Here is a 14,192-nt window from a genome sequence, read left to right on the forward strand (position 1 = left end):
CATTAGCCTGATGAGTCACACTTTAAAGATATTCTTAAAAATACTACATCAAAGATTATACAAAAAATGTGAATGGGACATCAGTGACTCCCAGTTCGGGTTTAGGCAAGGTTTAGGAACACGAGAAGCAATAGTAGCAACACAGGTGCTGGTCCAAAATTGTTACGATTAGAAGAAGGATGTGTTCCTATGCTTTTTAGATTACCAAAAAGCGTTTGATCGTGTCCAACACCACAAGTTAATGCAGATCCTCAAGAAAGTTGATATAGACCAAAAAGACATAAGATGCATTGAAAACTTGTACTGGCATCAAACGGCACAGTTAAAAACAGACAATTCTATATCCAAACCCATACATATAAGAAGGGGCATTCGACAGGAATGTGTGCTTTCCCCTCTTTTATTTAACATTTATTCGGAAGCCCTATTTCAAGAGTCTTTGGAGGATGCAAAGATGGAAATCAAAGTGAATGGAGTATTGATCAACAACATACGATATGCTGATGATGGTGTCTTAATTTGTGACAACATAGTCGATCTTCAACAACTTGTCACTATAATCGGAGAATACAGTAAGCGAATGGGATTAGAGATTAATACCAAAAAAACCAAATTTATGATCATCTCCAGAAACTTGGATGCACTTGAAAACTCCACCATAACACTGAATACTAAGTCCATTGAAAGAGTGAGTAAATTTAAATACCTGGGATCGTGGCTTTTTGAAGACTGGGCATCGGACAGGGAAGTAAAATGTCGCATTGAGCAAGCTCGACAAGCTTTCGTAAAATTCAAGAAGGTACTGACTTGTTCAGAATTCGATCTTCAACTGAGACTAAGGTTTACTAAGTGGTACGTGTGGTCAGTGCTGCTATATGGCGTAGAGGGCTGGACACTCAAAACGAGGGATATAAACAGATTAGAAGCTTTCGAAATGTGGCTCTATCGCCGTATCCTAAAAATACCATGTACAGCGAAAATCACAAATATAGATGTCCTTAAAAGAATAAACCAAGAACGCCAACTTTTCGAAACCATCAAGAAAAGGAAAACGGCGTATCTAGGTCACATCATGCGAAATGAAAAATACCAGTTCCTCCAACTTATAATCGAGGGTAAAATTGAAGGCAAGAGAGGAATGGGACGCAAGAAAATGTCCTGGCTCCGAAACATAAGGCAATGGACAGGGATTAACGACATATAATCTCTGATACATATTGCAAGAAATAGAGAATTAATGGAAAATGTGATCGCTAACATCCATTAGTGGATTTGCATCTGAAGAAGAAGACTTTATATCGAAAAAATAAGGAAAAAGGAAAAATTATATTGACAGTTGGACTAGAAAAACTAAGTAAATATTATATTAAACAGAATTAAATATATTTCTGACCAAAGCTTTTAACAAATTCAATAAAAATGTATCTTCAGTCTCTGTCGCTTAGTTTGAATGATTTTACAATATATTTGCGATTTTTTAAATATTCAGTAGAAACCAATGAATTTAAAAATCCTTATTAATGGCCTTAATGTAACACTAAATCTATGTCTACAATTATAACAACACCTTTCCGAAGCCGCCTGCCTTGTCGGGGTCGTAAGATCAAAGTAAAGGACACCGCAGTGACATGCCAAAGACTCTGGGAGGTCTTTGTCAGGTCAGGCGGCACAGTTTATCTCGGCGGTGATTTATTTTTCAATGTTATGTATTGAGTTTTTTCAATATCGGGGGTGGATCGGGGCTAGTCCATACGAGAGTTGACACTTGTCGGCTGGATACGTGGACAATGACGGAACTAGAGCGACGATGTCGTTTCATCGTTTGTACCTGAAAATAACATACCAGTACCACCAGGATAATTAGTCACGTAAAACTAAATTTAAAGTTGAATATTGCATAGAACACCTACATTATAACATGAGCAGTTCTGTTTTTAATAAGGACCATATCATGTCTTAAAAAAATGATTTCAAAAGAGATCTTTCTTGATCAATTAATTGTGTCAATTGCTTTGTTTGGAGACTGCCAGCTATTTCTATATTGTTATTCCTGTTCTCCGGAAGTACATTTCCTTACTGGTTTTCTGTTTTTGTTATCGCTTTAAACTTTGTGTTGAAACGACATAAGTTATTTTTCTTTTATATAAATTATTCTTTCAATTCTGCGATTTTTTTATTTACTTCAGTCATCTAAGTAACTTATTAACTTATTAACACGTTGCATGTGGATGTCCGAACCTGAGACTTATACTCTGAACTGAAACTTTTTTGCATGGCTCACATGTATGCCACCAGGTATACCAGGTAAGATGGGTACACGTAAACTCATCACCAATTACCATAAATACCCTCGTACATAGTACAAACTCATCACCGCCATAAAAGTAGGGTTTTCAAAATAGACCCTAAGAGATCGGTAAACTGATCACTGGCGTACCTGCACCCCGGATCAGGTATAGACCATAAAATCCTTGCAAACGGCTAGTTTCTGGTAATCTCACAGAATAATCGAAATCCAGATGTCTTAAATGCAACTGCAATTTATTGGTTTTTATTTTATGATTCCACAAAATTCTATTAATAGCTACCTAAAATCATGCGAAAAGAAAATTTTCTCTTTACTTGCCCTTGTTTCTTCAACATGGATGGTGAACTGCTAATTGATTACGTTCTGAGCGAACGCGGACAAAAAATGATGGTTATGAATAATTTCAAATTTCAATTGCGAAAGACTCTAAAAAAATCAAATTGCCTTTTGTGGACTTGTGCGACGAACGGGTGTAAGGCTAAATGTCATACAACTGGTGAGTAGAAATTTTATACCGTTTTTGTTTAGTTGTTTCGCACTGGTTTACGCGAATCATCCTGATCAAACAGAAAAAAATTAGCGTAATTAAGTTCTTTAAGTTAACTGTAGAAGATGTTTCTTGTAGGTAAGGCATAATATTACTTTGTTGCTGTAAATTACCTTTTCTGATATTTATTACAATTTGAGATTTCTGATTAAATTGTTAAAATCACATTGTTATATAAATATATATATATATATATATATATATATATATATATAAGTTTAGAATGATCTAAAACCTAGAATACAATGATCAGATATTAAAGTTTTTTTAGTTGTATACGCGGTTTGTCAAAACAAAAAAATGAATTGTGGATATTCTCAAGTCTTAATAAAATTCATGTTGTTTACCGAACCGCCTAAATGACTGAAGAAGACTAATATCTGATTCTGATGTTTGAAGTTCTAGATCATTCAGGACTAGAGATTAAATTTTTTTTCATAAAACTAAAAATAAAAATTTTTTCCGTATGGTACCGTCTTAATTGGACTCCTTATATATATATATATATATATATATATATATATATATATATATATATATATATATATATATATATATATATATATATATATACTAAAAAAGCGATAAATGCTCGTAGTCTACGCTGATCAGTTAGACTACAAACCACGACTATTTGGGTGTGTAGCCGAAGATAGGACAAAGAAGTACTCTTTTTAATCTACCAAGCTTTCACAAATCTTTATTTGCATCATCAGGGTTCTACAATAAACAAAATTAGTACAAATTACAGAATAAAAATTATTTTGTATCTTACACTAATTCATGTTAGTTGTCATGATGTTTATAAAATGAATTAAACAACTCATCTGACTCCTACAAATAGTGGCGAAAACTAACCAAAAAATAAAGTAAAAAAATTGCTTTTAAAAGCACTGTAGTTGTGGGATAAGATCAGAATAGCCATGATGATTGCCAACCTCCGTCGCGGAGATGGCACGTGAAGAAGAAGAAGTTGTGGGATCTTTGTACAAGTTATTTAAAGATAAAGTACAGCAAACTGTACTTAAGCATTTTGATGCATTCTGTCACAATAAATGCATTGCTAATTACTTTAAATTTAAAAATTTCCTTCAATGATACCATACAATGTAAAGCTTTGCACGTGTCAAAGGTTAAATTTTACTTCGACTTCTATGCACTAATAGCACACTCAAGTTTTCAGCTTTTCCTATGTTTTAGATATTTTATATCTACTAACTGTCTAAAATCGTCTATTATTTTTAAGATAGTCAAATAACGCCAAAACGGTAAGATTTAGACCGAATGTATGCTTAACAAATTATCTCGAAAATTCAATAAGAAATATAAAAATGCAATGAAAATCAAATAACGAAGTTGGGGACTACCTCCGATATAAACAAAAATAGCACATTTTGACAAATATTTTCGTTTTAAAGTTCACTATCGAAATCCTATGCAACTAAATTTTTAGATCTCAAAACCATTTAGATTGGCAGATACGTCTAATAGGCCACACCGTGAGAAATATTAATATCTCAGTTAAATTTTAAAGCAACTTGCTTAAAATAATTTCTGAATTTATTAAATTATCACATAAACGAGAAGTATAACAGGTAAGAGGCAACCTTTCGCATTAGAAACCAGGCAAAAATCCCGGTGATGAATTTACCTATCTGCGGTGATGAGTTTACCAATCTCCAAAGGATGCCGGTGATCAGTTTACTATATCTCCGAGGGTCTAATAATTTTATGGGGGGCTATATAGTGATGAGTTCGTACACGTCCGGTAAGATAAAGGTACTTGCACCAGGAACGGATGGCGCACATGTAAGGCGCAGGAAGAAGATTTTAAATATGTTGTTATACTCGTATACAAACAAAAAAGCTAATATATTATAAGTAAAATAGTTTTAGGTCTTATGAAAATTTGCAAAACATTTTCCAACACACAACCCTGGTTTTTCCTGCCACATAAGGTAATGGTATATAACAGAACTCTTTTTTATTTTATATTTTTATTTCGGGAGCAGTATCTACTAGGTTTGTAAGAAACATCGCTCAGTTCAACTCATCTATCTCACTATCACTTTTGAGCAAGATGTGAAATAGTTCTTCTTCACTAAAACTTTTAGATTTTTTTGAAGATATTTTACATAATTTAGAAATTTTAGGCCGCGATGGACATGCTTTCAAATTTTCACTAATTTTTTTTATAATATATTCGAATAATTGCAATTTACAACGAACATCGTTTCTTTCAAAGGTTTTTAATGACGATTTTAAAAATATTTACTCCACCCTTGTCGACTCGAAGATCATAAGTGGTTTCAACCTGTTCTAATCATAAGTGGACTCTTTTCTGGCATATATTATTTAAATATAAGGTTGAATGCTCGAATAAATGAAGTTTGATCAGATAAAAGGCATATATCGAGCACAGTTTAATTTAATCTTGCCCAAGTACTTTCGATCCCTAGATCATCTTCAGGGGCATTTCGTCAATGCGTCAATCGTCAATGTTAATTCGTCATTTCGTTTATGACATTTTGTTCTTGTCGGATAGGCCGCAATTGACGAAATGCCCTTGAAGATGATCTAGGGATCGAAAGTACTTGGGCAAGATTAAATTAAACTGTGCTCGATATATGCCTTTTATCTGATCAAAGTTCATATATTATTTAGGTTTATATCTGTAAGATAATTATATACAAAATCTTATATACTTCAAAATATATTTCTTAAAATATTACCCAGCAAAGTCATTATTTTAATTTGTTTGTATGATATTTCAGTTGTTTATATATTCGCGAACCAATGTAATTGTAAGTGAAGTGTAAGTGAACTATCGACAAAAAAACACTTCTTAAAAATGTGTATAATCAATGGCATACATGCACGCCGTCCGCCCATTGGTATCATGTGACAGGTGTGCCATCCGCACGGAACGTGAATATTTTTTGTTTGTCTAATATCTATAGCATCGTTATTAATTATTAACAACACAGTACCCTACTTTCCGTTCACATTAGAGTGTAAATAATAGTAACTGACTTTTTTAAAATTTTTGAGACGCTTTTGAAATTTCAAAGTTTGTATATTGGCAATGTAGCTTTTAGTTAGATTTTCAGCTTTTTATTTATTATATATATATTATACGTAATCTTCCACGTTCATATGGTTTATTCTGGCTTTGACTGTTTTCCTGTTTTTGCTTATTAAGTTTTGCTAGAACTATCTGCAATAAACTGTTTCTCCTGTCTTTGTTCTGGTGAATTCTTTCACCATTCCAGGGATACGTGAGCTACACACTTTCTTATAATCCTTCTTGTTTCTGTCCTTTGCGATGCCTCAGAAGGGTTCGAGTTAAACGAATGGCATTGATTTCATCTTCTTTTCATTGCTACATTACATTTCTCCTAGTTTATTTACGGCACCCACACAATTCCATATTAGCTTAGAATTGACCTCTACAGAATTTAATGCCTTAAGCGCTACTTGGCTATCTGTGAAAATTTCAATTGAACGGTACGTTCTTTTTTGCCTTTCTATTTCTTCCTCGCAACGACGGATTGCTGTTATTTCCGCAGTGAACATTGTGACATTCTTAGATAGACTTATGTATCCCTTACTTTGCTCCTAGTGTACCGGCTCCAATATCCTTCGATGTTTTTGACCCATCAGTGTACTAGGTAGCTATCACTTGTATGGTTACATCTTCCTTGTAGTCTTCTCTGCCTGGAATATTAATTTTGAAATTATTGTCAAAGCTATATCTTGGAGCTGTTGCATCGATGGGTTGCCCCATTTCAATATTTGTTTCTAGCTCCTAGATTAGCTTTTTATTGTCAGCACAATACACCTGGCTTATGTGTTGTCTATATACTAATCTGTGCATCACAAATCTGCCTTTGCCCTGTATAAAGGTATGAAGTGGTAGATTTAGCAGGACTTCCAACGTCGCTGTAGAAGATTTTTAATGGGCCCTGTAATACACAGGCATACTAACCTTTGTTTATTATTATTTCCACTTTCTGCGTCTTTGTTCACCACGTCACAGACCCATAGGTTATCATTGCTGTAATAACCTTTGTGTATAAGCATAAGAGTCGAAGGAGAACTAACAGAGGAAGTAAGTATACTTAGAGGAGTTCGACAAGGGTGCATACTTTCACCACTCTTATTCAACGTCTACAGTGAAGTGATATCTCAAGAAGCTTTATTGGATATTGTGGAAGATATTTTGGTCAACGAAAATAGCATTAATAATATTAGATATGCGGACGGTGCGGTCATATTTGCAAGTGACATGAAAGATCTACAGTACATAATACATGTATACAATGCATGTTAAAGGTACGGACTGCAAATGAATCTCAAGAAAACGAAATCAATGATATTCTCAAAAAAACCACAAAATGTAGATAAACTGATCATCAATAATACAACGATCGAAAGAGTAACAGCATATAAATATTTAGGAACGTGGCTAACCGAAGATGGAGATCAAACAAAAGAAATCAGATTTAGAATAGAAATGGCAAGAAACACGTTTATAAAATTGAAGAACTTACTCTGCAACCGTAACCTTAATCCAGAGATCCGCACAAGAATGCTACGTTGTTACGTTTTTTCTACTGTACTATACGGCATGGAAGCATGGCCAATAAAATAGTCTGAAATCAAAAAATTAAACTCCTTTGAGATGTGGTGCTACAGGAGAATCTACAGAATATCGTGGACTAAAAAAGTAACTAATATAGAGGTGTTACAAAGAATGAAGAAAGAATGTGAAGTCATAAAAACTGTTAAAATTAGAAAGATTCAATATCTGGGTCATATAATGAGGGGCGAGAAGTACGTATTACTTAGATTAATTATGCAAGGGAAGATACAAGGGAAGAGAAACCCACGACGACGAAAAATATCCTGGCTAAGAAATTTGAGAGAGTGGTTCGGTTGCAGCTCATTAGAATTATTCAGAAACGCTGCCAATAAAGTTAAAATAGCGATGATGATTTCCAACCTCCGATAGGAGAAGGAACCTGAAGAAGAAGATAAGCATAGGGTCATTTTGGGGTTGATTCTTACCGCAACTCTTAAGTCAATTCTTACTGCATATTCTTCTACATCTTAGTAGAAGTAGAAGAATTATACCCCTAGGTATTATATTTCTTTGGCAAGTGGAATTTCTGTTCCTCCCAGCACCGGTGGTTTTAGGCCTTGTAATGCTTTTTGTGAAGTTAACGATTTGTGTTTTTTGAGCATAAAAAAATGATTTCTCAAATTATACTAAGATCTGCATATGATTAGCATCCATAATGAAACAGAAGTTAATGAAACGATGCGATAAAGAAGTGCGTGGAAAAATTGTAAAAAAATCTTACAAATAACATCTAAACAAATTAGGTATAATCTTCAATGGCTATGAAGAATTAAAAATAAAATAAATATTGACAATTTTCTCTATAACAAAAATCCGTATTCGATCTAGATAGATTCTACATCGTGTGTGAAACTCGTAGTACAACTTTCCGGGTTGTAGTGAGAAATAGTACTCGTACCTATTCGTATAAAAAATAGGTAACTGCACTTTAACGACACAGTCATAGAAAAGCAATAAAAAGGTTAGCGGAGACATAAATAGTACTGTTAATTCACAAAAGAAACACCAGAAAACCAGCAAGCAAAAAAGTAGTACTTAAAAATGAATGGACATTATAAAATTTGTAGACAACCACTAAAGGTAAAGATTTTTTACGCCTGTAAAACGTATTTTTTAAATGTACGATGAAATCTTACAATTAATCAACTAAATAAGCAGATTAATAGCATATATTGCATATATATATATATATATATATATATATATATATATATATATATATATATATATATATATATATATATATATATGTATATATATGTATATATATATACTTTCATTTTACTGATCTGAAGTCGGAATTTAACAAAAACTGAATAAATTATTATTCTAAAAGCTTGGCATTTATTATTACGTTAATAATTACGGGATAGTCTGTTGAAAATAGGATTCGATAATAAATTCGACCACGTTCATTAACTCTGGACCAAGTCTTTATGAGAACACTGTTAACCGTTAACACTGTGATCAGAAAAAACTGTTATCGATTATCAGTGCGCCGAATTTTCGACATCCCTTTTGATGTCTTCTTCGGGGCTTCCAAGGTCTCAGTCTTCCGAGCCCCCAGGCACTACTACACCAATCATTAACCAATGCATTACTGCCGGTTAGTGATTAGTATAGTAGTGTCTGGGGGCTCGGTTTGACTAATAAACTTCTCCAATGATTGCTGATACACTTGTCTTGAATTCCTTTTTTCCGTTCCTAATTTTTCAGTATATTTCTTTATTTTCATCTGCCTTATTTTGCAAGTACTTGTAATTTAAGCGTTTTTTCAATTATCATTTTCTTATCTCGGATTTCATAAGCAAATTTTCGATACGTGTCAAGATATTGATTTAACTCTCTTTTGTAAAACACTTTCTTCTTGAATAAATACACTTTATACTGTATACACTTAATACTGTTTCTTATCTGAGCCATATTGACTTTTGGTCCTCTTTGGAGTAATGAGATAATATGTACCTAAACTATCTAAGATATGCCGACGATGTAATTCTAATAACTAATATAAAAGCGAATCTGAAAAGATCATATAAATAAACGATAAACTTCGTATCAAACAGCAACTCAATGTATCGTAGAATTGGATGAGTCAGACATTCACACGCTCTGCACAATAGTTCAAAAATTAAGCGTAACCGAAGGGTGAATTTACTTGCTTGAAAAATAGGCTCTATGTTTAGATTTTTGCTACCCTATAGAGTACAAAATATATGAAACTTTTTATAAATTTTACTAGAATTACAAGAATTAACTTCCCAATGGATTTACAATGTGTAATATAATTATAATAAGTACATAAATTATCTGTAAAATATTTAAGAAGCGGCTTGAAGGAAATTGTCCATTAACAATATGCTATACCTATATTCTTGGTACTATAACAGCATCACATATGTTTTTAGATTTGGTTGGACTGTTGCTTCTAAATTCTATCGGGTTTCTGCAGCTAGTATATAGTTAGAAGATCGGCTGAGGTCTTTCACTTAAGCTTTCATCCGACTGGTAATATCATTAAGTTTTAAACATATTATTAGGATGATCTATTAGCCTCTGTCCATATCGCTAGCTGAGTGTCATGACTTATTCCTTAACAGTTGCAATTTGGGGTCTTGTACGATCATTATGAAGCATTAGTTACATGCGTCCATCTTTGCGTCTCATTAATCAGTATAGTCTGCTGAGTTTAAGCCCAGATGTTTGCGCTTGGTAAGGATGTGTTTCCTTAATATAAGCCTACGATTCAAATACATATCCAAGTATTTTATATCATCTTTCTGTGGAAGAGGACGACCGATTAATAATACTAGAGACAGTGTCACTTGCGATTTGTAAATGTTCCATTTTTAACCAAGTTGAAGAGGTTACTACTGTGTCGTCTGCGTAAGTTGTACAGCATTGGATCGAGGACACTGTTTTGTGGGACTCCAGCCGTCATTGATCAAAGTCTGGTATACTTGTCGTGATGGAAATGTAATCATGAATTATTCCCAATTTGGTGATTTGTTGGTTAACGTAGAAGGTGATTTTCTGTGAATAATTTTTAAACGCATTTCTACGAAAACAGAAAAGTAGTCTGATGACAGGTCATAATAACAAGTCTTCAAGTGGCTTGATGTTATGGCCATGGTGACATTAAAATCTTCCAGATCTGGTACCTTGTTTCCGTCGGTAGGCCAGTAGGTAGGTAGACCTAAGGATGTAGGTACAACTTACTAAATGAAATCCATTCTAATTACGATATCTATTTCGATTCTATTCAAACGACAATCAAATGTTACGAGTACAATAGTTTTTTGTAACATCTTACATTCTTTTTTGTTAGTTTTAAGTGTTGCTAATGCGTGTTTAAGGATTTGATTTTTTTTATTATAAAATATCTTATATTCAGTTCCTATTTATATTTGTTTGTATATTTTCCGTGATTGGGTGTAAGCCTAATGGAAATAAAGGCATTATGTATTTATTAAAAATAGATAATTTAATAGATTTGAGATTTAAAAACATTTATGGTATCTTCATCATCATCAATTAGACTATATTTTTCTTTTTATTTCCTCTGTTGTGATATCTGGGATGTCTTTGGAGTACAGAATATGCAAAAGAAAACCGTATTCATGTTACCTATTTGCCTGCCTTCAAATAGCACTCATCATAAGCACATGCAACCTCTTAACGTCTCCTTTTTTAAGAGACCTACCATAACCAAGAAATTGCTAAATGGCTAAAGGCACATCCTGGACGTGTTGGCTGAAAGCAGATATATTTCCGGATTATATATACGAGATCGCTGAAACGGCAAACATATCGCTGGGAGACAACTCCAATGAACAGCCTCCTCAGCCTACAACAGCAACTCTGTCAAGTTTGAAGAAGATTTGACACAATTTTCACAACATGCAGATTATTCAATTCCTGTGATAAATACGTATCAGGTCGCTGTGGCTGTTGCGTTCCCTCACGTTTAGCCATGGTCCCATGATACGATATTTGAAGAACATAATGCAGTCGCAATATCAGCATCCATCGAACTACAAGCTGAAAATTCATCTCAGGTTCCAACAAGAAACTCCGGTCTGGCAGTTGTTTTAACTGTTGCTGCTACCCATGAACGTTCAACGCCTTCTGTTCTTACTTTTTCTAGCGTGTTCTGATCCGAAAAGATGTTTTATTAGTGGGCAAGGAAAACGTAACCCAAAAATTAGACAGAGCTCGGTAGTGTCGGCTTATACCTACTTCTAATATGTTGGAAATAAAATCTAAACTGAACCCAAAGCTCATAAAACAAATAAAAAAAGCAAAGGCACCAGAAAATTATTTGAAGAAAATGATGGCGAAGTTTTTCTCCGTTCTGCTGTACGGCATGGAAGCCTGGACACTGAAAAAAATAAACATCAAAAACATTGAGGCATTCGAGATGTGGTGCTACAGGAGAATGTGGAAAATACCATGGACAGAAAGAGTAACAAATCAAGATGTTCTGCTGAAGTTGGGGAAGGAATGCGAAGTCATAAAAACCATACAAACGAAAAAACTTGAATATCTGGGCCACATAATGAGAGGAGAAAAGTACTCTCTGCTTAGACTCATAACCCAAGGAAAAATCTCGGGAAAGAGAAATGTGGGACTTAGGAGGATTTCCTGGTTGCGAAATTTAAGGGAGTGGTATGGGTGCAGTTCAATACAGTTGTTCAGAGTTGCAGCCAACAAAGTAAAGATTGCTGTGATGGTAGCCAACCTCCGATAGGAGACGGTACTGCAAGAAGAAGATGGCGAAGAAGATTTTCCTAATATTTCTTATGACGATGAAGATGACTGTGCTTGAATTTACTGTAACGACCTTTATTCAAGATCTAAGGCCAGAGAAGACGCTGATGTTCCAAGAACTTATTTGCGAATTATGCCAATAATTTTGTAGCTATTATATGTATGTCATTTTTCCCATTACCAATATGTTATTTTGTCCAAAGCTTATAGACCAAATGGATTATGATTGATGTCAGTTAAATATTTTTTATTTTTCTTTCTAGAAATGTTTATTAGTTTCGATAATTTAAGGACCAAAGATGATTGATGTAAGTTATGGATGTGCTGTGAATTAAAAAGTTATGATACAAAAAAAACTATGTCATTTGGTACACATTTCCCTATTTGGCGCATAATACACGATTTCCATAGGACATAAAATTGTTGTTTGTGTTGAAAATTGAAAAAGATTTGGATATTAAAATATCAGAAACGTCTCTACAAACAGTCCTTTGAAAGATGCATTTACGTTTGAGGATAATACCGGATAATAAATATCTAATAATACTGGTCAAACATTATAGAAAAAAAAAATAGGCCCATGGTTTACCTGGATGAGACATAACTACACAGTGGACATATTTTATCGAAAACTTGGACTGGTACGATTAATGCTGATAGCGGTTAGCTGGTAGCAATGTTGGTGGTAAAATGGAGTTTATTCCAAAAGCACTTAGAATATTTAAGTCTGGTAGAAAAACCACTTAGAAATGAATGCCACGAATTACCGCAAATGGCTAAAGGACAAACTAATTCCAATTTTACCCCCTAACTCAGTAGTTGTTTGCAATAATGCTTCATACCATTCAGTAGAGGCGAAGTCTCTTCTACTCGGTGTAGCTCTATCCGGTCGAAATTAATCGATAGCAGAGCAAGTACATATTACATTTTCAGTAGGTACTTAGAATGCGGCGCAAATTATAAATACAACAATGATATACACAATAAAATAAATAAATTCTAATACATACGCGGTACAATAAATACAAAAACTATTTTATAAAACAAAGAAACGATACAAAAATTAAATTTTATGAAAGTAAGTACCGTATCTTTACTTATGTATAGTGGTGAATGTTGGATAAATGATAAAAAACAGGAGAAAGGTATACAGACAGCAGAGTTTTAAGAAGAGTGCAAGCTGCACACGCAGATATCTAATAAGAAATGAAGACTACATCATTAACTACGTGTATACGCTATAAACGAAAGATAAGAGAGATGTAGAAAGAAAGAAAATAGTCATAATATCCTTGTTAAAACAAAACAAGCAAAGATTTGTCCCTGTATCTACACTGTATGTAGCGAAAAAGAAGAATAAATATTTTACGTTAATTATAATGTCTTAGAAATAAATCGTTTGATTCAATAGACCATATGTTTAATAGATAATCTTACCTTGAAATGGATACCCTGAAAAACATGGCCTGTGCATAATTCCAAAATTTCCGGTAACAGTCATTGCGCTAACAGCGTCTTTGTGTCACTTCATAAAAATCACGGCACAACCGAAAAGTCTTTGACAATTTATTTGAACCGGAAAGTCCGTAAAAGCAAATCTATGAAACTTCTAACTCAATCGTATATACTTGAATAGTGGTCTTCACCTCGAACAGGCATCAAACCTTAACACTCGGGAAAGAACTTGAGAACTAATTCAAAATTCTGTGACTTGAGCCAGTGGCTGAAGTCGTTGGCTCCGCCTCGCGTTGTAGCTCCGCCTTGTCTGGGGCGTGTTCTAGCACAAAACATGAAAAAGTTGAAAGTTTGATTATAGGGATAATGGTAGATTATGGGTTATAGATGTTACAATATGTTGAGTTTGTAATTGTTGATAATGATTTAATCCACAAGTTTTTTGGCTTAATTCTCTTTAGAAGGTG

At 33.8% G+C, this 14,192-nt stretch overlaps 1 protein-coding gene across 1 annotated transcript in view; it reads right to left on the bottom strand.

Moving 5' to 3' along the window:
- Window positions 1–13,945, bottom strand: part of LOC140436383 (protein gooseberry-like) — a 95,821-nt gene extending 81,876 nt beyond the window's left edge. Inside the window, exon 1 of the mRNA XM_072525138.1 lies at window positions 13,708–13,945. Within this exon, the coding sequence (XP_072381239.1) occupies window positions 13,708–13,771 (64 nt within the window). The 5' untranslated portion in view covers window positions 13,772–13,945. The remainder of the gene's footprint in view (window positions 1–13,707) is intronic.
- Window positions 13,946–14,192: the final 247 nt, after the last annotated feature.

Source organism: Diabrotica undecimpunctata, chromosome 3, assembly GCF_040954645.1.
Source record: "Diabrotica undecimpunctata isolate CICGRU chromosome 3, icDiaUnde3, whole genome shotgun sequence".
Classification (NCBI taxonomy): Eukaryota; Metazoa; Arthropoda; class Insecta; order Coleoptera; family Chrysomelidae; genus Diabrotica; species Diabrotica undecimpunctata.